Below are 25689 nucleotides of genomic sequence, written 5' to 3' on the forward strand. Positions count from 1 at the left end.
AAAAACACAGCACCAACTACCAACTCCTCGTTTATTAAGATTTAATTTGCTCTATTAAGTGCAAGGTAACAGTTTCGGTGGAATGATTTGCTCTAAAGCCAAATTGCATATGATGTAGACCAAAATTACTTGTTTTAAGAAATGTCGTCAGTTGTTTAATGACAACTTTCTCAGCAACCTTTGAGAGTACTGGCAGTATACTTATTGGTCTGTAGTTACTGGCTTCAAGGCGGTCTCCAGATTTAAAAATAGGCGTGACAATCGCACATTTCCAGTCATCAGGAAAGGAGCTGTTTTTAAAAGACAAGTTAATTAAATGAGCAATAGGGGGACTTAAAATATCTTTGTGTGATTTGACAAACATGGTGTCAAATTGGAAAGCAACTGTACTTTTAGAGCTTTTTAAGGAGCTGATGATTTTGTTTACTTGTAACTCCTTACTCTACCAGCTTGAAAACCTGGCCTGTAGCATCTATAGGAACAATATCCATTTTTTTTTTCGTATTTTTTTCTCCTAGCTCATATACAGACTCAAGAAAAAAATTATTAAAGACAGAAGCGACAGCAATATGATCTTCAATTAACTTTCCCTGTACTTTGAGTTTAAAATCTCCTAAAAATTATGGGTCCCTCCTTGTGAGATTATCAAAGTTTTTCCAGATCAATTTACTGTTGCCTTTTGCCTCATTCAATATATTGAGATAAATACGATATTTAGCTTCTCTTAGCTCTTGGATAACTTTGTTCATTAAACCTTTATAATAATATTATTTAATTGCCTTCCTTAGTGCAGCATCTTTAGATTTCCACAAATTTTCATTAAACCATGGTAAATCGTTTTTATTTTTAGATTTTATCTGTATATTCACTTTAAATCTTTCCATCACAGAGTTGATTCTGTGAGTAAAAGTATCACAGCCATAGTCCAGATCATCAGAGGACAGTACATCATCCCAGTTCAAGCTGTTCTTTTCATTGATAAATTCCTCTTGCTTAGCTCTGGCTGTACATTGAAGGGTCATTGGCTTAGTTGCTGTGGTCCTAAATCTATTTTTAGTCAGTTTTCTTGCACATAGGGTTAGGTTATGATCTGATAAGCCAGTCACTAAATTAAAACTTAGTTATTCTTTGTTTTTTTAGTAAATATCAGATCAATTTGTGTACTGGGGCATTTTGCAATCCTAGTTGGGCCTTTTACTAGTTGTTCTAGTTGGAATTTCTCTGTGATCATTTTTATTTTTTTTCTCTTAGATTTATCCTCCCAGTTCACACTAAAATCACCCATAAGTAATAATTCTTTGTTGAGATTGCACTGTTTCAAGACTTCTGTGAGTTGATCATAGAAAGTGTCATCTGCAGAAGGGGGCCTATAAACACCTATGATGTTAAAAGACATTTGTTGGGATAACATTATTTTTATTCCAACATATTCTAACGTGTTACCCACATTGTAAACCACACATTCACATTTGATTTGTCTCTCACATAAAAATCACCCCTCCTCCTCTTCCATCAGGTCTGTCTCTTCTAAAAAAAATTGGTATCCGGGCACCGTATACACACTTGCAGGAGTTGTTTGTTTCAACCATGTTTCAGTCAGACAGAGAAAGTCCAGATTTGAGTCAGACAGAAGATGACTCTTTACTCTTTGCAGTAATGCTTCTGATTTTAAAATGTCCACTAGTGGTGTCAGCGGCAGATTTTGTGAGAGAGACACGGGACCTGTCAAGGTCTCCACAGTCCAGTAGCGAAAAGTTATTCATTGAGAAATCATGCCTGGTGTGAACAAAGTTTAGTCTGTTAAGGGAGAAGCCCAGCTCAAGAAGTTCTGCAGTGCTCCAGGGGTCATTGGACCAGGATTTAGCTGAACATCTCCAGAGAGCAGGAGCAGCATGAAGAGGAGACCTGCTATTCTCCGAAACGGTGTGGCAGATGACTGGTCCACTGGATTGTTGATTCGCTCTAGTACCTGGGCTTGTCCATGCCACAGGACAGATGAATAGATTGCAAAATATCCCAGTAAATTGTGATGGAAACTCACTGTAGGAGCTTCAACCAGCCATGAGCTATCGTTTGTCCTGAGCCCAATCGTTAGGAGCATGTTGTGGCCCAGGTGTATTCCATCAGTGTTGATTGCTCTGGCCAGACAGACACATACAGGCAATATAGCAGTGAGTACCAACAGTAGTCCAAAAAGCACTCCATGAAACACAGCCCAAGTCTTTTTGCTGATGAAAAACTGCTTTGGACTTGACGCAGTTTTTGACAGGCATGCTCTGTTGTTCGATCAACGGCCTCGCAGGACAGTCCTAGGCAGCAATCCCATCCAGGATCCCAGCGGCCTGAGGGTAGAAGCTCCTCTTAAGCACCTCAGCACCGGCCCCGTGCACCCGGAACCTCCTCTCAACCACAGCTGGGAGAAAAGGCTGCCATCCAGGCGGTTAGGATCACCAGAGGATCCATGTGGCCAGGACTGCAGCCAGTGTTTAATCCCTCCACGTTTACCCTGGTGTTTCCTTCAATGTTGAGATGGATGTTGAACTGGATGTTGAACTGGATGTTGAGATGCATGTAGAGGTGGTCTTGCTTGTCCATGTGGTCGGGATCACTGCTGATGTTCATCCTCTTGTCCTTTTCCTCAATGTTTACTCCGTTTGAAAACCTCGACCAGCCAGGTAGTGGAGTTGGCAGGAGGGTGAGCTGTCCTTATGAATGACTCATACACATATGTTATCATTGTCCAATAATGTCCAGTATTATTCATAAAAAGTTCACAGAAGAGCACAAATTTAGCAGAGATGACAGAGAGGCAACTGGATAGGTCCGTCCCTTCTAGAGTCTGGGGTGCATAGAGACGCTCCAGCATGTGTGGGTTACATTACCAGCAAGGATCCTTTAAGTTTTCTTGTTTTCATAAAATAACTCTTCTGTTAGCTTCTTTAGTGCTATAAGTCACCTCCATGTCAGAATCACTATCTCGGGTTTCACAGTATAAAGCTGGCGAACTCCAAACAGAACAAATGCTAATTCCTGTCCATATATGAATAATAATATCTTGGTCCAGATGGGATTTTGAATATTGTGACCTCAAGGGGAAGGTCATTTGTCGCAGCTGCCATTTTATTAGCACATTGCTGACAGAAGAGGAATGGGGGGGTCATATAAGTCAACTCAACAGTCATTCTTTGATTTGAAGGGGCACAAATGTGTTAATTCACTGGAGGCAGTGTTGGACATATGGGATTGGTGAAATTTCACAAACTGCATTGAAATAAATGGAGTTAAAATTCAACCATTTATATACATTAAGTTATAATCCTTAAAAGATAAGGCTGGCGATTTTCTATATTTTTCTTATTGTCAACAAATCTCATGTGCAAAGCCAAACCAACAATGAACTCATCTTACTTAGAAGTATTGTGTGTGTATCCAAAGCCTGATGTATTGTATTCCTCTGTGCCATAGACCTCCATGTCCATAAGGACAGTGGTTACTTTAGTTCCTACGAAGACAGACACCCTGCATATGCGCGAAATGTGGATCAGTTTACAGAGCTTTACTAGCTTGTTGTGCTGCATAACACAACCTCTTGGCTTTGTGCTGCATTATAAATTTCTCAAAGAACTTCAGTACAAAGTCAAGAGGTTTTGTTATTTAGCACAATATGCTAGCAAAGGTCTATAAATGGAACCGTGTCTTTGTGCATGCGCAGTGGCAGGTTGCTGTCCTATTGCTGTTTTTAGTCTTTGGAACCATTTCTAAACAATTTACTGTAGCCGCCATCTTCATGGACAACGGAATGTGTCACCCAGTGTGGCTCATTGATGTGTTTTTAATAGTTTTTGGACAACAACAGAGGTCTGTGGCACAGAGGAATAACATAGGTCAGGCTTTGGATACACGCAATACTTCTTCACAATACTTCTAACTAGGATGAGTTCATTGTGGGTTTGGCTCTGTGCATAAGATTTGTTGACAATAAGGAAAATCTAGAAAATCGCCAGCCTTATCCTTTAAGATTTTCAGGAAATCAAACGCCCTTTTTGATACTATTTATGGCCAGATTTTTTATGAAATAGCCATTCAATGTATTTACATCATGTAATTAGCTTCCCATAGTAGTTTTTAATAGTTGAGGCCGAGTCTGCCATTCCTGCGATGCACGAGGGATTCACAGCATGTAATCCAGCAAAATTTCATGTTATTGATATCAGCCTCACTGTTTACTGCTCACTATCTTTACATTGTGTCAGAGCTGTATCAAGTTACAGCTAATGCTGACCCAACATTTCCTACTGCTGGTGCTTCACATCAAAAGCAACTGGGTGGTTTTTATTGTGAAGCAGCCATAGGAGGCACAATGTAGTTGTCACAGAAGTTAGCGTTGATCATTCATCGAAAATGCATCTACAAAACAAGACAGCAGTTTTGGCATTTTTCATCAGAGGGCCAGTGTAAAATATTGCAGGGAGTACTGGGACAAGAAAAAGCAGCCACAGTGAGCTGGTTAATGAAGTTCAAGGGCTTTGAGTTTTTCATAGACAAGTACAGTAATCAGTTTTCTGATCACCTGTCGTCTTGACTCAAAATACCACTGTCATTCTGTACTGACTGGGTATTACTGGTATCAGACTTTCATTAAAGATGTCATATATTTTTTATTACATTGTCTATATATTAAACCTTGCACTGCAAACTGAAAGGGCATTTATAGTTGTGTGTTAAGGGCTTACAGCGTAGCTACAGCAGCTTTATGCGTAGGCGCCGTAGCTGTCACGCATCTCCTCAAAAACATTACTACATGCCAGGGCTACAGCAGCTACAGAGATACCACACAAAGGAAGCAATAACTAGGACTGGTCATCTTAGGCTGGTGGTGTTTCCTCCTGCAAGTTTCTGAGGGCAGTATATTGTTGAGAGTGAAGACAACATTTAATCATTAACACACATCTAGCAAAGCCATCATTGATGACAAATCTTAACCATTAAAGTGTAGCCTATCCTTTCTACTAACAAATTTCTGCTCACACTTTGAATTGAATACAACACAGATACAAACCCACATAGAGAAGGCAGCCCCTACATCTCTGACAGTCCTTCAGATCTTCCCCACACACATTTTACATCACTGTATTTATGCTCCACTGAAGTGATTGCAGCCTTGCTAGCAAAGTCTCCCTTATTTAACCATTAGATCAGGGTTTCTACAGCTTTAGGCTGCCGTTGGCCTGTTACTACAGAGACAAAATGGTAACACTAATTGGGTCTGGAGCAAAGGGGCGCATGTTAATTACTGCCTGTTGGAAGAATGGGGTTATAAAATTCCTTGTCTCAGTACTCCCTCACTTCTTACTCTTCATGGAGGAAAACAGTTCCTTGTTCTTTTGTTCAGCCTCAAAGCGCTCTCCTCCCCCCGCCTATCATCAGATAAGAAAAACATCATTCTAATGCATAAAGCAGCTAGAGCAAATATAAAAGACATGCCTCTTTTTCTCCTATTCAGCTTCACATTTTATTTTTTAAATCATCATTTCATGCTCACGATGCGTCAAGGGCATGTTTGCTTCTCAATGATTAAATATTCCAACACTTTAGACCTTGTAAAGATCATAAAATTCCATGTCATAAAAAAAGACATGATAGCTTCTAAAAATACTTTATAATACCCATGATGATATAAGAAAATATCCTTTAAAAGAACTAACCAGAGCCATTTTTGAGAAGTGAATAACATCTTCTTTAAAACCCAATCTCCAGATTCCACCAAAATGATGAGAAAATTCAGTGTGACGGAGATGATTTCCACTATGAACACTTTCTCCCGCCTACACGCTGAGGTGGTACAGCTCTCAGCTGCATTAACAAAGAGATTAGCATGTGCTGTCCTCAGTGTAGGACAGCAGGAGTGTTTGCTACAGTGTATACAGCAGACACTCTGCTGCTGCTGAGGGTGCTTCAGATATACAGTAAGGGGTCTTTAGGGTTTATATATTGGGACAGCGCATACACTTGCACATGCATAAGTTGGATGACTATAAGCTGCTTTACTTCTCACCTGTGTGCTGCTTTTAGTACTGTGGTTCCACTCACACACATGCAGCCTATATTCTAGCTCTCTCCTCACGTGCTATGCCTTCCACTACTATTATTCTTATACACTACATTCAACTTTATCTTCCTACATCAGGAGGTCATGTGGTTGATGCTGGTGTAATTTTTCACTGTTCATCTCTGATGCAAAGTCTGGAGACATACTTGTCTTAAATACTTAATTTTATACTTATATATTTTTTGTTCATCTGCATATTTAATGTGCTGTAAAAAAAACAAACTGTTTTGAATGTCACTTTTGGTATGCATCTCCTCCTATGGTTTTAAAGTTACCTAGACAATTGGTAAGTAAAATAGTAATTCTTTTTAGGTGGGTGCTATGCCTTCTCTTACTGGCTTATTCATTCTTATTGATTTATATCTCAACCACTGTATAGAGTACAAACTCCACTGATAATTCAAAATGATCAGTCATACACACTGTTTACCCATATACAGCTGAGTTATTCTGAATTACATAACACATTAAAGTCTATGGAGGCCCATTTACACCCAGTGTAACTCTATTCAAACTTCAAAGTGCTCAGTATTTCACACTGATCAACTGTACATGAGCTCACTTACAGTTTATGAATTACATAATGCATTAATGTCTATAAAGCCTAGTTGACCTAGATTGTATTTACTGTATGTCTCTATCATTGTAATTAGTGCAAACTCCATTCAAATTAAAATGCTCAGTACTACACAGTAGCCGAGTGTTCATAAGCACATTATAATGACATACAGTTTATAAGTTATTATGAACTATATAATGCATCAATATCTACCATTCAGAGACCCATTCATTCCTATTTGTAACTCAGCTCCTTTGTACAGGATAGATACATACACATAGTATGAAGTCCATTCAAATTTCAAAAGTCTCAGTATTTCACACTGATCAACTGTACATAAGCTTACTATAATGACATGCACAGCATTCCATAATGCATTAACGCCCATAACGCTCAAGTGTTGCCCAAATCATTCACCTTGCAAATATAATTCAGCCAATACAAAGTCAGTGACTTTTCATGTGATTATATTCATCCAAAAATCAAGCAGCATCAATGCACTCAGCAGTCATACACATTTTCTACACGAAATGCTTCTCTAGTTCTAATTTTGAAATGTATCCATGTTTGTAGAGCAAGAATTAATCACAATAATTAATGGGGCACTCTGACAGTTGTGCATAGTTTCTTGTCACAAGGACTCAGCGTGTGAAACAGTTGTATAATTATTTTTTATGGCTCTGGAAGGAGCTTTCTCATACTGTGTTCTTATCATATGGAATGGTAGAGATGGGAAAGATTTCTGTTTTTATGACTTCTGCATGTTCATGTCATCGCACAATTCAAGGCCAATGTATGACTCCAGAAATGGTTGCATTATATACATAAAATTTACTTGAACAATAAACTTAAACGAATGTGAGATATCCATATTTTCAATTCAGAAGTTAATTGCAAATCTTGACTCTGTCTTCACACACCACATATGTTAACGATTCATGCTTGAACACAGCAGACACAATTGAGTTTCAAACATCACCATGAGCTGGAGGACACTGATGAAAATAGAATATTTAAATCCTGTCCAAAGCTTCCAGCCACAACAGATCCACACTGACAGGCCTCTCTTTGTGGTAAAAGGGCAGCATTTATATAGTGCTTTAATCCACAGTGCTTTACTGTGTGCCTCTCATTCACACAGTGATGGGGGCAGCGCTACCATGCATGGTGCAGACCAGGCCAGATATCTGGGGTCCCATGTCTTCCTCAAGGGCATTGTAACATGTGAACAGGCAGAGCCAGGGATTGAACCATCAACCCTGTGGTTAATGGCTGGCCTGCTCTACCCCTGAGCCATAGCTGCCACCCTCTGATATGTATACTATAGGACTACATCATATAGGAAACTAAGACATGCAAGCTGCAGTGTGGGCTTTATTTCCAGCTGCACTGCAAATAGATTAATAAAAAAATATATATTATAAAAATGAAGTCAGTTGAATTATTATCAGGGACAAACAATGGTACATCCCTGAATTATATCACCTTGTGTAGATCAGTTGCTTTAAAATCACTCTGGGTACATTTACAGTGAGCTACAGTTTAGTTGTGAGTATATTTTTACCTTTGTACATTTACTTGCACTTATGAAAAGCACCTCTACTTGAGTGGGACAGTCAGCAGTTTGTATTTGTATTCATATGGGCTGCTTGTCCTTGCGTGGGCACAAGCTCCACCAGCATGGTGGTGTGGAAGTGAAGTAAGGATAAAAACAACAGCAGCTCCCTGCATTCTTAACCTAGCTGAGTTAAGTGGGTTAGGGCTTTGCCACATGACCTACTTTCCCTCCCAGGCAAACGCACTGATGCTTAGCAAGGATGCCTACTCTGCACAGAAAATCCCTTTAAAAGTAGGATTTACATTATTTTCAGCTATTCAAAAACAGGCTCCATTGTCAGATAGCAGAGGATGATTGAGTAAGGATATTCATTATGTTGTTAGTTTAAGCTGAGCAATGTGATTTGGACTTTATATGACTATATTGACTGGTTAGGGTTAGTGCTGATTTTTTATGGTTGCAGAATGGGATATCAATGATATGCACTCACTCCAACAAGTGGAACAACAAACTCACTACAGCTGCTATTACCAGGTAGAGCCACCAAAGATTTGGAACAAGTAAAGGTTACCAGAATCCACAATGATCAGTTCAACATGTCAGACAGCAGTCTGTGGACGATGAAATGCAGCCAGAAACTGAGAACTGAGAAACTGAAACTAGGGAAGTCGCTACACTAAGCTGTCTAGATGTGCTGAGCCAGCAACAATAGGATCTCTGGCCTTCAGAATAAAATTGAATTGAATTGAAAGTGAATTGTAAAGATCTGGAAGATCTGGTGATTTCAACAAGAAGCATGTCTTCATCACTTTCTTTTTTATTTGTTGAAACACGAGTTGTGGCACATTATTAAAAGCTTTAATTACAGGTACCACAGCAATAGTCAGTGAAAGAAAGAAAGAAAGAAAGAAAGAAAGAAAGAAAGAAAGAAAGAAAGAAAGAATAAAACTGGCAGTATGTCAGCACGACTTCTGTGATCATGAGAACTGTTTAAATAAAGTATTCCATGTAGTCAGCTGCAGCAGTTGCAGAAACTGTTGCAGAGGCCTTTATCCATGGCCACTGAAGAGAAAACACACTACTTACCCAGGCCATTCTCACAGTCTGTGAACTCCATGGAATGAACAGCGCGGTCTACTCCGTATGGACCCATAAGTGTCCTGGAAGGATGAAGATGAGGGAAAAGAGATGGAGAGAAAGAGAGAGAGAAAGGAGAAAAAAATAAGTGCATCACAAACAGAAATTTGAAAGCCAAATGTGCTTTTATTCTTTGTTTTTCTGAGATTAGACCTGTTTGTTACAAAGCTACACAGTCAGACTATGACTACTCAATGTGAAGGAGCATTTGATTGGAATGTGAAAGCCTTACAGGTATGTCCAAGGAGGCAAATCATACTTTCATACATTGATGAATACATGAGACCATGAAAATATCTTGAAATCTGAAGCCTGTAAACCTGTTTTCAGAAAAGCCACAATTCCTCTTCTTACAAAGTGTACACAATGAAACACATCTGTTAGTTCTGAAACAGTGCAGGGGTAGAGTGTCTAACATTATGCTGGACCAGGTCAAGTGCAAAACAACTCTTCCAACTCAGACCAGTCTAACGTGAAAACCTGCACATTGTAGTGACACAGGTTACCGTCTTCTTGACAGTTTTTGTCTCACCAGTGTGGAGTAAAAGGTAAAATAGTCCCTGCGCTTCCTGGACAAATACCAGTAAGTTTTTCTGGTGAGACTATGTTTTGTTGATGCTGTGTGCTGATGCTGATGGTTGCAAACATACAGCTCTGGATGCAAGACTGAAGGCAAAAGATTGAAAGCGTGTGACTTCTCTGTGCACATTTTTAACACAAGACCATCCCAACATTGAGCCCTGAGTGGAAAAAATATATTCAGCTGTGTTGAATAGGAGTTCTAGTGTTTTGTGTGTCTGCTGCCACCTCAGACAACAATCTACCCAGAGTGAAGCCTCTATCTTTAAAATAGTCAGCATCGGCAGTTTCAGTCTTGTCTTTGACAGGTTTGAGTTACCACATGTAAAAGTTCCTCACATCTTTCACTGAAAGAATCCAGAGTTACTGTACACTATCTTGGATTGACTTTTTTTTAAATCTTGGAAGAATCCATAGAATAAGGTAAATCTATGGGGATTGTCCATGAAAGTACTGAGCTAGCATTTGCCTTCTAGTAATGTAGAATGTGCATGAAAAATTGCATCAAGTATAATGAATATGATATCATACTGTATACCATATATAATGTATTATGATATATACTATATTGGCTCCATGTTTTCACAAGAAAAACAACCCTGACTCTGGAATGCAGGGACCGTTTGTTATTTAAAATAAATATGATGCACTATAGAATACTAATAATACTAATTACTAATAATATAAGTCAAATAGCCGTTGGTCATATTTGGTAATTTGTTTAAATGCATTGAGTGTGGTAAGAGATCAAAAGTGCAAAAGCTTGTATTGATATGCATGGTGTCCAGGCATATAAAGCCAGTAGTTCTGCATATGACTGACTGCATATACTGACTGCAACTTACATTTGCTATTTGCATCTACTTTCACACTAATTAAAAATGTAAGCAAAGCTGATACATAACATTGGCTTGACTATACTCATATTGTAACAAATGTATAACCAATCATACATAAGTAAATCCCAATTAGTGTTTAAACCCCAAGTTGGTTAGTTACAGTAATAGCCTACTGCTACTTTCCAATTCATCCCAAAACAGGAAAAAGGTGAAAAAATTATCCTTCTTTGATTCTCCTTTACAAAGACTCTAAGCAAAAGGTTCAGATAACAAAACATTATCACAAAACCAAATCTAAGTATTCAACATAAATAGTAATGCTGACAAAACACTCACTACAACCCTGCCTTACAACAGACAGGAAAAAAGCAGGAGAGCTATAAATCTGCCTTAATCTATGACCACAAGATATTTTGTCATTCAGGTATGAGGACATGTTGGAAAAGGTGGACAACAGTACAAACACAGGCCACAGAAAAATGTCCATAAGGCCGTGTAAGACCATGCAGTTCCCTAGACCACTAGGACATTATCTCTAGATAAGCTCCTTGACAATTTGTACCACAGCTCACAGAGTGCTGTCACGCAATATTTTGTTAAATTTAATGGTACTTGATTATGATACCTGCCCTGTTAGCATGATTTAGCTTTAGTTTGAGTGTTGCCATTTGGAACAACATGACATTGTCAGATGACATGTCAAACTAACTAGTTCTTTTCTAGCATAACCTGGAATTTACAGGGCTTCAAAAGCTGGAGTCTATCAGCAGTCAAAGTTGTTGTCCATCATCTTTCCTGAATCTCAATCAAGTAGTTTTAGCTGCCTGAACTTAAAGTTGCATTAATATATTTTTTTGGTCACTGCCACTGACATATTATCACCTTATAAATTTGCGATGGTGAACATGTTAGCAACCAACTGCTGCAGAGCAACATAAACATTCATCTGGAGTTGTGTGTGTCTGCACCTGATGAATTTAAGCCCAATATTCCTTTTGCTCTGGTTTGGTCTCTACCAAAAAATATCTGTCTCTTTAGCTGCATTTAGCAGCTAAAGAGACAGATATTTGTGAGGTCTTGATGTAAGGTCCTGACCTCTGCACAAAGTGTGAGCTCCAGTCTTCAGGCTGCTGCTACAGAGTGCATGTAAAGGAAAAAAACGACAGGTTTCCTTTGTGTCATTGATCATCAATATTAGATTTGACTTCTGATAAAATTTTATCCATTTTATTGTCACAGTTGTGTTTATCTTAAAGGTTGCCATCTTACAGCTGAAATACACCACATGTGCCGCGCTGTGCCTGTGCCTGTGCCTGGTGTATTTTGGCCGCTAGTGTCTTTTTTAGTACTTTATTAGTGTAAAGTTTTAATCTGGGGATGCACATCCAATTTCTCTTGATTATATAATAAAAAAACTGTTTTATTTATATGTCAATTTGAATTCTTTACATTGTCAATTAACATTTCACAGATATTTTATATTTTAAGATATTTTGCGATATTAGGATTTAAAGCAGGCCATATAAAACAGTTTATGACAGTTTATATGACAGTTTAAGTCAAAGCATCTTGGTGAAAGCTCACACACTGTATTGTGGGTAATCTGTAGTAGATGAGGTTGGCAGAAATTATTCTAGTCTTATGTAATAGTACTGCAAGAACTGCCCACTCTGGTTTTGTCTAATTTTCCTTATTCCTAATCCATCTAGCATTGACTCAAGTAGCAATTAAAGAACATGCATTTACTCAGACTGTACACTACAAAAGATAATGTAAAATACTGAAGATGAACAAGATAAATCAGTACTCTGCTACCTCATATGAAAGTCAATTGTACATATCTGTTGTTTACTTGTAAATACCATTACCAACACTTTGTTTAAGGGGCTTTTGTGCTCATATTTTTGGGGAATCTGAGACAATGTCTTCTCAGCATTGAAGCTACATATTCCTGTTTGACAGCCACCCACATGACAAGAAGCATTATTAATATTTCAGCTGCAGAGGGTTCACCAGTAGCAACCTGACACTCCCACTCCTGTCAGTAAAACAATGAGGCCATGCTGAACTCCAATGAAAACATTGTCTATATGATATATATATATATATATATATATACTGTCAGCAGCAGTATGTACTGTTCATAATATCTAAACTAAAATATTTAAACACAAGATTTAAGAGATTCTTTTAAGACTGACACTCTTACGCTTAGCTTTGATTCATCTGCTTGTTGATCTTGACAGTCCCAACGTGTTTGGGAATCTCTATTGAAGGTTCACTTTGGAATTTTTATCGTAAACAATCATGTTTCGTGTCATGTAATCATGTAAAAAACACTCATTTTCTCATGGTCTTTATCTGTGAATGGCGTTTTCTCAGTTGTCATCTCTTTGGTCACAAAAGGGGGGAGATCGGTGAGATACAGTTGAAAGCTCTGGAAGCTGGCAAGTGGACCTTGAGTTATTTTTAGTTGGGTTTTTTTTGTCAAACTACTCTTTGCAAGGTCAGGAATCAATTTTCACACTCTTGTGTCAAACAGTTACATCTAACAAACATGTTAAATGGATTTTCCACCACATAAAGGCTACTTTCATTTTTAGAAAGACGCATCGTTTACATTGTCTTGCAGTCATCTTTTTCTCCTCTTATACCACTGCATTATTATACCACCTTATATATTCACTACATTAACACCAATAACTAGTCAGCAGGAATATGTATCACATCACTCTGTGCTGGATCACACAATACAAAACAATACCTCATGCAAACACTGCTCTACAGCACCACAATAGTCTACATTTCCTTCAATTAATAAAGAAAACTTGTAACTTCCTCTTTGATTCTTTTTTTAAAAGTTTGTATTCTGGCTATGCCCAAAAACCTAATTTTCCTCTCTGTTCCAGTTTCAAGTCTAACTGGGCTCTACATAATGTGTGCCCACCACTTTTTTAGCAAGAATATTGTCTCCATCCACCTCCATCATGGAACAAACTGTACTTTACCAAGCATCGATGGCAAACTTGTGGAATGCAAAAATTAAATATTACAACAAGTTTATGTATATTATTCAATGGGGAAACTAGCAATTAAATAATGACACCATAAGCTTAAATGATGTGTCCTTGTTGTGTTGGCAATGGTGTTTCTTCTAGCATTCACCATGTTATGTGATTGTAGGTAACAAACATTAATATAATCAAAACACCTGGACTTCATTTCAGGCATTAAAGAAGTGTTTTGTATTGAAATAGACATAGTTTTTACACATGTTCATGTGGTACAAAGGGTTTGAATAAAACCTTTAAAGGCACAACTCATGATCTCAAATCAATAAAAGGTAATGTCACCATTACATTTCACCAGTGGAGCCTGCTATTACTGTCAAATTGATTGATCTGATATTTGACCTTATACATGACAAGATGTTCTTCATTGAAATAGTTCCCAAAAGTGCCTTATAATCATTTACAAAGGAAAAATTGTCTAGGCAATATGTTTTATTCTTCTTCTAAAGACAGGAAACCAAGTCATTAGCTACAAGTTCATTAGCTGTATTTGGTCAATAGGAGCGCACTAATAGCCTAACTGGGAAATCACTGGGAAGCTTAGTGTTACTTCTGATATGCATCCACTCTGGGCTTCATCGATTCTACACAGCACAACCCATCATTTGTAAAATAAAAAAAAAATCTACAACTATTAAAAGAGTACATAATAAAACAAGGCTATATATCTTAAGCCACAGAATGTCCATTACAGGATGAAGGCGAATTGAACCAGCTCTCGTTGCGCGCGGCGCACGAGCAGGATAGACGACAGATGGAGTGGTCTGTCCTGTTCTGTGGAATGATTACCAACACAACAGCAGGAAAACACACTAACGAGCTTCAACCAGGTGTGCTGCTACCTGCTGCTGATGCAGCATCTGTTGCTCTCAACACCTACAAGGGAATGTATTTAGACATCACGCACAACCATGAAAAACAGTCAAATGCAGCACCACATGTTCACTGGTTAAGCCGCCTACGAGGCATCCAGGCGCGCGAGCTTAGACGCATGAGCCCCACTTCAATTAAAAACGTTTTTTTAAAAATATATATTGATATATACGTATATACAACTCCAACATTTCACCTGTTCCCCTTGAAACAGAAGCCGTAAACATCACTCCAGCACCGCCACTACAACACACACTCAACACTTGACAAAAGTAGGCATACGGCAGTGTCGCGCAGCGTTTCATCCGTAAACACCTTCACACGACACTCAGCGCTAGTTTTTTTTTTACCTGCTAATGATGACAGCTCCTTTATACATGACTGAAAAAGTTGGCATTTTGACATGGAGCCCGCTTCATCGGTAGGACGCACGGTCGGTCGAGCTTCCCCAGCCTTCAGCCTTCAGCCTTCAGCCAGCAGCCACATGATGGTCTGTCTACACAAGCTGCCTTTAATTCCAGTTAACCAGACTGTCCGCTCCAAACATCTCCACCTTCACCCACAGATTTAATCTCTTACATAACTAAAGACGCCGAAAAATTAAAAAGGGGCACAGAAAGCACCGAGACTGGAAATGATCTGACGACGTTTGTCTCTTACACGTTTTCCCAAAGACTACCTGTCATCTGTCTTTGCCTGATGGACCACAACGAGGCTTTATTTGATGCTTGAAACAAGCTGAAGTTGCAAAATATGATATCCACAGCAAAGCCTGTCTGTTTTTAGTGTTATTATTGCTATTGATTATGGATCATATTTTTCTCAGTTACAGTGAGTATGTGGAATATTTACCAGCTCATGAAAATATTTTTGAGTTATTGGACATTGTTGCAGGCAATTTTTATCTACCGGCATTTTAAAATATTCAACATCTAGAGCTTATATTAAAAGTAATAACCCACAATCATAAAGGGAAATCCTAAATTTATATTCTGCAGAAGATGTTGAGAATCAAATATCTCCTCTGCCTCCCACTACACTAACAACTGTTTGTTCAGAATTGAAGCAGAGCAGGAGGGGCTTTAGTTGACTTTAAACACATTAATGCACAAGTGCCCCGCTCTCCATTTAGAAGCAGCAATTTAATCCTTCCTTGACAGCCATCACTTTGCATTGTTATTTGTCATTCAAGCCTTTAAGCATCTGTATTTTATTGCTGCCTGTCTGGGCTGCAAATATAAAAACTCATTTAATTGTCAGTCAATATGCTGATTATTTTTGAGTAAAGGTATATTTATAAAATGTTAAAACATGCTAAATGCCTATAAAAGTTACCAGAGCAGTAGGCTATGTGCTGATGCTGATGTATATTATTATGTGATGTGATTGATTATTGGACCTATCCTTCATTACTATGTATACTGTGTGTGTGTGTGTGAGTGTGTGTGTGTGACAAATATGCTAAATGTGGCTCAATCTAGCAATTACATATCAACTTTTAGGGCCGCAACTGATGATTATTTTCATTATGGATGAATTGTTTGGTCTATAAAATGAAAAATGTTAATCACTGTTTCCCAAAGCCCAAGACATCCAGACCAACAGTCACGATCCAAAGATATTCAGTTTACTATCATAGAAACCAGAAAATATTCACATTTGAGAAACTGGTAACAGAGAATTTGGACATTGTTTTCTTGAAAAATGAGTCCAAATGATTGATTATCAGAATAGTTGGTGATTAATTGAATAGTTGACAACTAACATAACGTAGTTGACATCAACATAAAGATTGATCGACTAATCATTTCAGCTCTATTTCCTCAGATATATAGGGGTTCCTTCAAATTAACAGAGTTATCATAACCCCACAAAATAATTTCATGCAACTATGTAGACCAGTGGTTCTTAACCTGAGAGCTGCAAGATAACTTTGAGGAGTTATGAGATTATAAACAAGACAGAAAAGCAGATTAAAAAATTGCTCTGCCACCCACCACTATATTTATTTTTTCAGACCTCAAATCTTTGCTTTTGTCTTCAAAATTATTGGAAAATTTGACACATTTTGGCCCCTAAAAATAATTCAAATAAAACAGGGGAGAAAGCATCACTCTTTGAATGACCTGGTCTTAACCTGTAGACATAGATTGCAACCGGTGATGATGAGTCACATGTAGACATTGAAAATGTTCAGCTGTTTTGCAACATAAAATATCCATCCATCTATGTTCTTTCTTATTCCTGTAGGGCATCACATGCTGGGCAAAAGGCAGGCAATCACCTGGATGTCCAACCCATCACAGGGCCAACACAGAGAAACATCATTACACCAATAATAAAATCCAGTTTTATGTCAATGTAAGGTGTGTTTCCTACACCTGCCTTAACAAGCTGCTAAAATGGTAGGAATTTAGTAATCCTGGTCTCAGTGGAATGTAGTGTCAAATAATGGTCTAAATGTTTCAAAAGCTTTTCCAATAAGAGAAACAAACACTCATTCTCTTCCATTGTCTGCACACCATTTTGTTAATAAATGTTAGTATCACTAAAAAATAAAGAAGTTATTGAATATTGACATAAAATATCAGCTAGTGGCAGCTTTAAACAATATTAGCTTAAGCCTACATACAACTCCTCTGGATCCACGTGTAGGTGTATGCAGAGTAAATATTAATTTAACACAACCATGAGTAACACTAGTAAGAGACATTTTAACATTTTGACTATGATGCTAAATACATGTGAAAATTCCCTAGAATACCACATCAGCTCAGTAATCCCTGGCATGCAGGCACAGGAGATATCTGAGAGTAAATTTGGCCTAGCTGACGTGAAGCAGTTGAAAACATACCTGGCAAAACATAGAGGCTTTTTCAACCTTTGGAACATATCTCTGTTTTTGTGGAAAAGCCTGGATTTCTGATTGCCGGTTGTTAACATTGGCTCTGCATATTCCCTGTCATGATGCACTGCGGCTGCCAAACACATGCAGTATGAAGAGTGCCAGTTGATGAAGAGAGGATAAGCTTATGGCAAAAGGATAATACACACAAATCCATATGGCACAACAACGTGCTAAATATAGGCCTTTATGAGAGGGCTACTCAATCACTCCAAACAGGAAGCACAGATTATGCAACTGTAAATTTTTACTACAAACTACACACATACATAATAGCCTACTATTTCATATTTTACTTGCTCTGCCTGCCAGCAAGAACCACAAACAGTTATTAAAGCACCCCTTAAATGGGAAGCTCTATTTAATAAATGCCTTTAAAGGTGCAATAATTCTTTCTTTAGGCCACCTGGGGGCAGCAGAAATAGTTGTAAACACTACTGAAATCACCTTATAACGTTGTGATGGTGAGCATGTTAGCAATTGCTTATTTACATATCCTGTGGACATGAAGAAACATTCATTTAGAGTCATATTCCTAATGATAGAATAATATATTTCTGGGCTGGAAACCAAAACAATGAGCTAAGAGAGGCCAAATGGCTCTTTGGAGCTGAGGGGAACCGCAGAGTTGGTAATAATTCCCTCTGGGTTTGTCACTATAAATGGATGGTAAATGGACTGCATTTATGTATAAATATATATATAATATATAATAGTATATAATATATATGCACCTTTCTAATCTTCCAACCACTCAAAGCACTTTACGCTACATACCCATTCACACACACATTCATACACTGATGGTAGAGGCTGCGATGCAAGGTGCTAACCTGCTCATCAGGAGGAGTTTCTAATCATTCACACACACACACACACACACACTATAAACAACACCTTCTCATTATGCATAGTCATTTTATCCATTGATTTCCCTCGTAAAGAAATCAATAAAACTGCTCTTGTTGTGAGGTTACAGCCCACAACTGTTTTGGTTTAGTCCAACCTGCAGCAGCAGCAAGCAGCTGTTTTCAGTTTAAAAAAAGCTCTGATAAACCCATTGTGCACCAGCTGCTCAGCACCAAACAGCAGGCACACAAAATTGGTGGGGAACAAAGGTGAACTTTGTGAAGCATCTAACAGCTAAAGAGTCACATATTTTTCTCAGGAGTTGATGGAGACCAAAACCGAGCTAAAAGGAGACTGAATATGCTTGTGCCTGCTTCAAATCCTCCACAATCATCCCCGTCCCCCAAAAAACAAGGACCACAGGATTTAAAAGACTACAGACCCGTCGCCCTAACCTCAGTGGTAACGAAGTCCTTTGAGCACCTCCTCCTTTGCTGTCCTACCTCAAAGTTATCACAGACCCACTCCTGGACCCCCTGCAGTTCCCCTACAGAGCCAACAGGTCTGTGGATGATGCAGTCAACATGGCCCTCTACTACACCTATGCCAGGATCCTGTGCACTTCAGCTCCGCCTTCAATGTTGTCATCCCAGTTCTTCTGTGGGACCAGCTCTCCCAGCTGAATGTACCTGACTCCACCTGCAGGTGGACCACAGATCCCCTGTCTGACTGGAAGCAGCATGTGAAGCTGGGGAAGCACATCTCCAACTCCCTGACCATCAGCTGCGGTTCCCCTCAAGGCTGCGTCTTTTCTCCACTTCTTTTCTCCCTGTACACCAACAGCCGCACCTCCAGTCATCAGTCTGTCAAGCTCCTGAAGTTTGCAGATGACACCACCCTCACTGGGCTCATCTATAGTGGGGATGAGACTGCCTACAAGTGGGAGGTTGACCATCTGGTGACTTGCTGTGAACAAAACAACTTGGAGCTCAATGCTCTAAAGACAGTGGAGATGGATGTGGATTTCAGAAGGAACAAAGCCCCACCCACCTCCATAACCCTGTGTGACTCCCCAGTCGACACAGTGGAGTCCTTCTTCCTGGGAACCATCATCACCCAGGACCTCAAATGGGAGCAGAACATCAGTGGCCTCAACAAGAAGGCTCAGCAGAGAATGTACTTCCTGCAGCAGCTGAAGAAGTTCAACTTGCCAAAGTCAATGATGGTGCACTTCTACACATCCTTCATTGAGTCCATCCTCACCTCCTCCATCACCATCTGGTACACAGCGGCAACTGCCAAGGACAAAGGCAGACTGCAGCATATCATCTGCTGTGCTGAGAAGGTGATCGGCTGCAACCTGTTGTCCCTCCAGGACCTGCACGCTTCCTGGATACTGAGGCAAGCAGGTAAGATCATGGCAGACCCCTCCCACCCATAAACTCTTTGACATGCTCCCCTCTGGCAAGAGGCTGAGGACTGTCATGATCAAAAACCTCAAGCCACAAGAACAGTTTCTTCCCCTCAGCCTCATCATCAAGGCCTGGGACCCCCAGTGACACAGACTCTATCCGTCTCATGGAAATTACACGTTATATTAATGTAAAATCCCATAATCTTATATTTGCACATCCATGATCTTTGACCTAACATGGTGCATGACATTAACACAATTTGTCTTCTTCTTCTTCTTCTTCTTCTTCTTCCTCTTCTTCCTCTTCTTCTTCTTATCATTATTATTATTATTAATTGTATACTGCATATAATGTTTACTCCTGGTCAATATTTTGTATATTTCATTTCATTCTCTTTCATTTAAAATTTAAAGCAGCTCTTCTCACTTACATATATTTTACATATTTTTTATTGTGAATTCTTTAAAAAAAAAAAAAAAAAAAGGATTCCTTAATTTTGTGTATATTTTGATTGTTATGCACCACAACACCAAAGCAAATTCCTTGTATGTGCAAACCTATTTGGCAACAAACCTGATTCTGATTCTGAATATAGACTTACATTCATCAGGTAAACACAAACACGACTCCAAATGAATTTCTGCTGGATGTGTAAATATGAAAGTGTTATCTAACATGTTTGCCATAACAACTTTATAATATGTGGCCAAAAGTCAACTAATTAAATAAATGAATATATCAATCAATTAAAGCAGCATTTCTTTATATTGTTGGTTTTCCTGTTCGAACCATAGTGAGAAACTATAATTGATCATTCAGGTTTTAATTACAAACCAAGCATGCCATGTAAAGAAACATGGACCCATCATCATTTTATATGATATTTTCATTCCATCAGTACAGAGATTTTATACGGTTGTTTGTCTGAATCTTGGTTCAGTAAATGCCTTTAAAACCAGTTGTCAGTCTAATCCAAATTAGCTTTTAGTTTTTTGTCATCCTTATTGGATCTCTGTGCTCTCAAATGAAATAAAATGAAATCAACCATTATTTACAATAACAGCACTACTGCTGAACTTGTTTTAGTACTGTTTCCACCTACACACCAGTGATTCCTCTAAAGCTAAGCCAGGGTTTCTGGTGTTTACCCAGTAGTTGCGATTAGAAGATGCTGGAGGCTGTCCAGTCTCTTACCTAACCCAGAGGTCTTGTACTGACTCCAGAGACAGGCTTTGGGAGCACAGACATAAGCTTTGCTAACACTTGACTGGTAGGGTAGCCAACTTGTTGTCACTGCTGTCATCTTATTTGGTAATGCTGGCTTGTTGAGCCACGTGCAGTTCATCGAAAAACAATGTGCTTACTGTATGTGTACCACAACAATTAAATTATTTGTTCAAATTGGATGGAAACCTGCTTAAACATATTCAGTTTTATTCAGTGTTCCCAAGTTTAATTACTAAGGTGCAAAGCAATTTAACATGATCGACTAATCGTGTGTCAGATTTTACAACCAAATTTCATCATCTTGGTGATGTAACACTTACACACCAACATGTCAATGCTTCTGTGGAATAATAGCACCAGGACAGAATGAATGATAGAAGACACTGCAGCCCATTGACACGCTCATAAACCCTGATATCTCACTGTAAATCACTCTCTGCATCTGGAGGAGCTTATTCAGTGCCTCTGGGGTTTGACTGATATGGGTTTTTGAAAGCTGATGCCGATACCAGTGTTGTTTTTACTAATACCATACATGACACGCCCACACATATAAATGAATTATCTTTTGGATGTGTTTCTATGACTTTTAGTCATTCTCAGATTATTATTATATTGCTACTCTTTTACACTGTGTCTACTAGTTAATCTTTACAGCTTCATGCTGCTGCTATCATGCTGATGCATGCCATCCAGGATGGGGGAAGGGAGGAGGGAAACTTTAAAGACTGGAGGAGCAAAGAAGAGCACTTGTCAGGCAGTTGATGAATGCCATAATATACATGGAAAAACAAGAGTATCATGTTTGTATTGTTATGGTAGAAAAATCTATGTCCAGTATTACAGATGTATGTAGATGCTGATGATTTGCTGATATATTCAATCTAACCTCCAGTGGTGAAAAATAAAAATTTGATCACCAAATAATAAGGGAATGAATTTAGCGAATATTATTGGCACAAGTCACAGCCTCTAACACGCCCACCTATAATGTCTGATAATGTATTCTCTCTGATCCCACCCTGTATCCAGGCATGCCACAGATGCATGCTATGCACTTGACTGCGTTGTGTGCTGTGCCGCTGGGTTATGTTCAGCTCTTGTTCAAACCCAGGTTGGGAGACGCCTGTACAGCCAGGTTGAAATGCACACACTGATCCATTCAGATCAACACAGGTTTGTAACTTGTCACTGTGCTGGTCTCAAAGTGGCATTAAATTCTCCACTGCTTTATCCCTTCTTTAGCAGCTCTTGCAGGGGGTGACCCAGGGGAAACTCTGATATACATTATTGTATTTTAAAGTCAAACATAATTTACAGAACTCATAAAAATTTAAACTAAAGTGAATAATCCTCATAATAATCCTGATTTCAGTCCTGGTTGATTTAGCAACACAGGTGGTTACTGGTGGTAACAGCAAGTGTATTTTAAATAATCCAGGTCTCAGAGTTCTGTTGGAAATAACATGTTGATTACTGTGGGCAGTAATCACCTTAAAGAGTAATTAAACAGTGGGCTGTAAAGCAGTGTATCTCTTTCCTCTCTTGTCTGTTTCACCTCTAATCACAGCCAGCATCACTGATGGGTGTGGTGTGCTCTGTTGCAATTGTAACCACACCCAACAGTGATGTCACTTGGTCCTGGAGTACACTTGTTTGTCACTGCAGCAAGTTAAACAACTGTAAGTCAACATAAACAAGATTCTCAGCAGTGTTAAGTTGCTCTTTAAGCAGCTCATCTTGTTACAAATGCAACTGAACTACAACTGGTTTAACTGTTTACAGCACCACCAAAATAACATGAGCTGGGAGGATTCATCGCCTCACATTGTTTTAATAAAAAAGATTTAACAGTGTTGTCTGACATTGTAATACTGAACTCATATGTTTCTTTCTTCTGCATAATGTTCAGCACATGCATGCATCATTCCCTTTGAATCCTTATTTGAATTCTATGTGGAAAAGGCAGACATCATCTGTAACAATGAAATCTACTACATAGAGGCAGTTACAGAATGCAAAAATGAATGGCAATAGTATAAAAATGGGATTTGATATAATGAAAATCTTTAGGATTATACCTTTAAATGAAGGAAATGCTGTACTCATTTAGAGGTTTCAGACTGTTTTTCTGCAGCTGTGATCAGGGGAGCACTTCTACTACTTCATAAGTGCAACAAAAACGCATTCATGTTCAATGTCAAGATAATTTGTGAATTGTATTTGTGAGCAATGGGGAACATTTCAGTTGCATACAGGGCAGTTTGTTTCTTTCATCATCCTGACAGCCTTTCAGATGGACGTGACTCTCTCACCCAGGGCCTTAAGCCTTACATTCATCAGCATCTTCTTTTCTCTGCTATACATGTTTCAATGGTTTGGCTTGTTTACGTGTTTTTCAAATGGCAATCCAATCTTTGGGGTAAGCCACTGAAATTCTTTCAATGAGCATTTGATTTGGGTGACTTGTGTTTACTTTGATCAGCTGCTGGATTACATAACATATGAAATCCCACGTTTTTTTTTTTTTTTTTAAAATCTAATACCTAGAGAAGCTTAGCAGTTCTTCAAAGCATCTTTGCGAGATGCTTTGAAGAACTGAAGGGTGCTTTAAACGCAAACCAAAAAAGCAGAAGGCTGCAGGGTGTTGCCATATACTGCCACATACTGACTGCTCTATCGAGGTCCAGCATTCTACTTTTTGGTCATGTGTTCCTGAAATATTTTGATCTTGTTTTTATTTTGGGAAGATATACACAATATTTATATTCTTGTAAATGAAGCATCACCTCTGTTTTATGTCCCAGTGCAATAAAATGACTAGATTTAAAGGTGCATTCGTTGATTTTTGGCCAATTAGAGGAGGCAGAGGAAGATGACAAAAAAAAACCCATATTTGTATTATATATATTTATTAAAACATACATATTATGTCATATTCATCACCTTTTAAAGTTGATATGGTGAACATGTTAGCAAAAAGTTGCCTATTAACAATCCAGCAGACAGAGCAACAGTAGCATTCATTAGTCATGTTTGTGTCCACATGATGACTATATGTCCAATATTCACTCTCCTTTTAGCTCTGGTTTGCTCTCAACCAACTCCTGAGAAAACTCCCACTTTCTATAGTTATTTGATTATTGTGCCAACAGACGGCCATATTTGAAGTCAGTGATATATTCAATGTGATGGGGAAGATACTGGCCACCATACCCATATCCATGCCATTCCCATAATGACCCCTCATCTAAAACATGTTTAAAAGGAACAAAGGGCAATTCTAAGACCAAGTAGGTAACTCTGCTGCCTTCATCAAGCTGTTGAAGCTGACGTTTTGTCATTTAGATATACTGTAGTTGACTTTTACATTAATGTTCCTTACAGATTTATTCAGACATTTACAGAGCCTTTTAAGCTGGTGCGTGAGATAAAGTGGTATCACTGCTAGACCACAAAAGTGAATTGAAAAGTTTAATGATCAGAGGGAAGAAAAGTGTTCTCAGTTCTCTCACAGGCTGCATCACTGATGGATTTTAAAGTGAATTTGTTCCATCGAAGCTTTAATGAATGATCATTGTGAGCACGAGGGACACTCACCTCCTCTTCTCTCTAGTGAATTATCCAATAAATTTGATCAGTTTCATCATTTATTAGGGAGAAGTCTGACAGTGCCCAAGCATACAATGTTTAATTCTTATTGTTCACATGCTATATGTATTTTGTTGGACATCCATCTATTCATCTATGCTTCTGGCATGAATAAAAACTGAAAATGGGAGACAGCTTGTCTGATTATAATTGTGGTTGCATGACTTTATTTTAATCTCTCTTGATCTTTATCTCCTTACTGTCAAATCAGCATATTCACAGTGTTTAATCATTTATGAAACAGATTTTACTTTCTTTTTCTTTGCATTTCATTTTTTCTCGGTGCACAATCTCTCTCTGTGCTTCCATTGTGCTGCTGCAACCTCTACACCTGTTGTCTGAATAAATGACTCCAAGCTATATCTAATTAGACTAACAAAATAATTTATTGGAGGTTTTACTTTAAATGTGTGAAGAGTTTTCTTTGATGTAATCGGTAAGAGTGGACGAATGTTTATTATTGAAATGAGGAAATCACTGAATGATGACTGCTAGGATCAGCAGGTAAACATGTCCACGCTGTGTCTCTCTCTTAGAGAAATACATCTTAATAATATGTATTTAGCACAGATGTGTGCACTGTATTACACATAGATAAATCTGTATATTATTGCATATACACATTATAGTATGACTCTGTGTATTAACAGCACCCCCACCACACGTGTGCACACACACACACACACACACACACACACACACACAAAGACACATTTCTCCTCAGACACACAGATTTATTCTCTTCTTCTTTTCTTCTATTTGGCAGCCATAGCAACAACCATTTGCCTCAGAACTTTAATCACTAAATCTGCACAGTTGGTCGTTATCAGATTATGGGATAATCCAAACCACACTGAGAAATCAAACAGGCCTGGACCCAATCACAGACACACACATGCATGCACACACATTAGCAT

The 25689-nt window shown here is 38.5% G+C and overlaps 1 protein-coding gene across 6 annotated transcripts in view; it reads right to left on the reverse strand.

The window, feature by feature from the left end:
• The window catches only part of si:dkeyp-72e1.9 (syntaxin-binding protein 4), a 92900-nt gene that overhangs the window by 50858 nt on the left and 16353 nt on the right, over positions 1–25689 (reverse strand). For 3 of the 6 annotated variants that reach the window (XM_042392748.1, XM_042392751.1, XM_042392747.1), the window contains one exon: positions 9313–9386. In XM_042392748.1, the coding sequence (XP_042248682.1) occupies positions 9313–9386 (74 nt within the window). Of the gene's footprint in view, positions 1–9312; positions 9387–14921; positions 14999–15075; positions 15396–25689 lie in introns of those variants that run through there. The other 3 variants (XM_042392749.1, XM_042392752.1, XM_042392753.1) reach the window with 3 other exon arrangements.

Source organism: Thunnus maccoyii, chromosome 18 (assembly GCF_910596095.1).
Source record: "Thunnus maccoyii chromosome 18, fThuMac1.1, whole genome shotgun sequence".
In the NCBI taxonomy this organism is placed as follows: Eukaryota; Metazoa; Chordata; class Actinopteri; order Scombriformes; family Scombridae; genus Thunnus; species Thunnus maccoyii.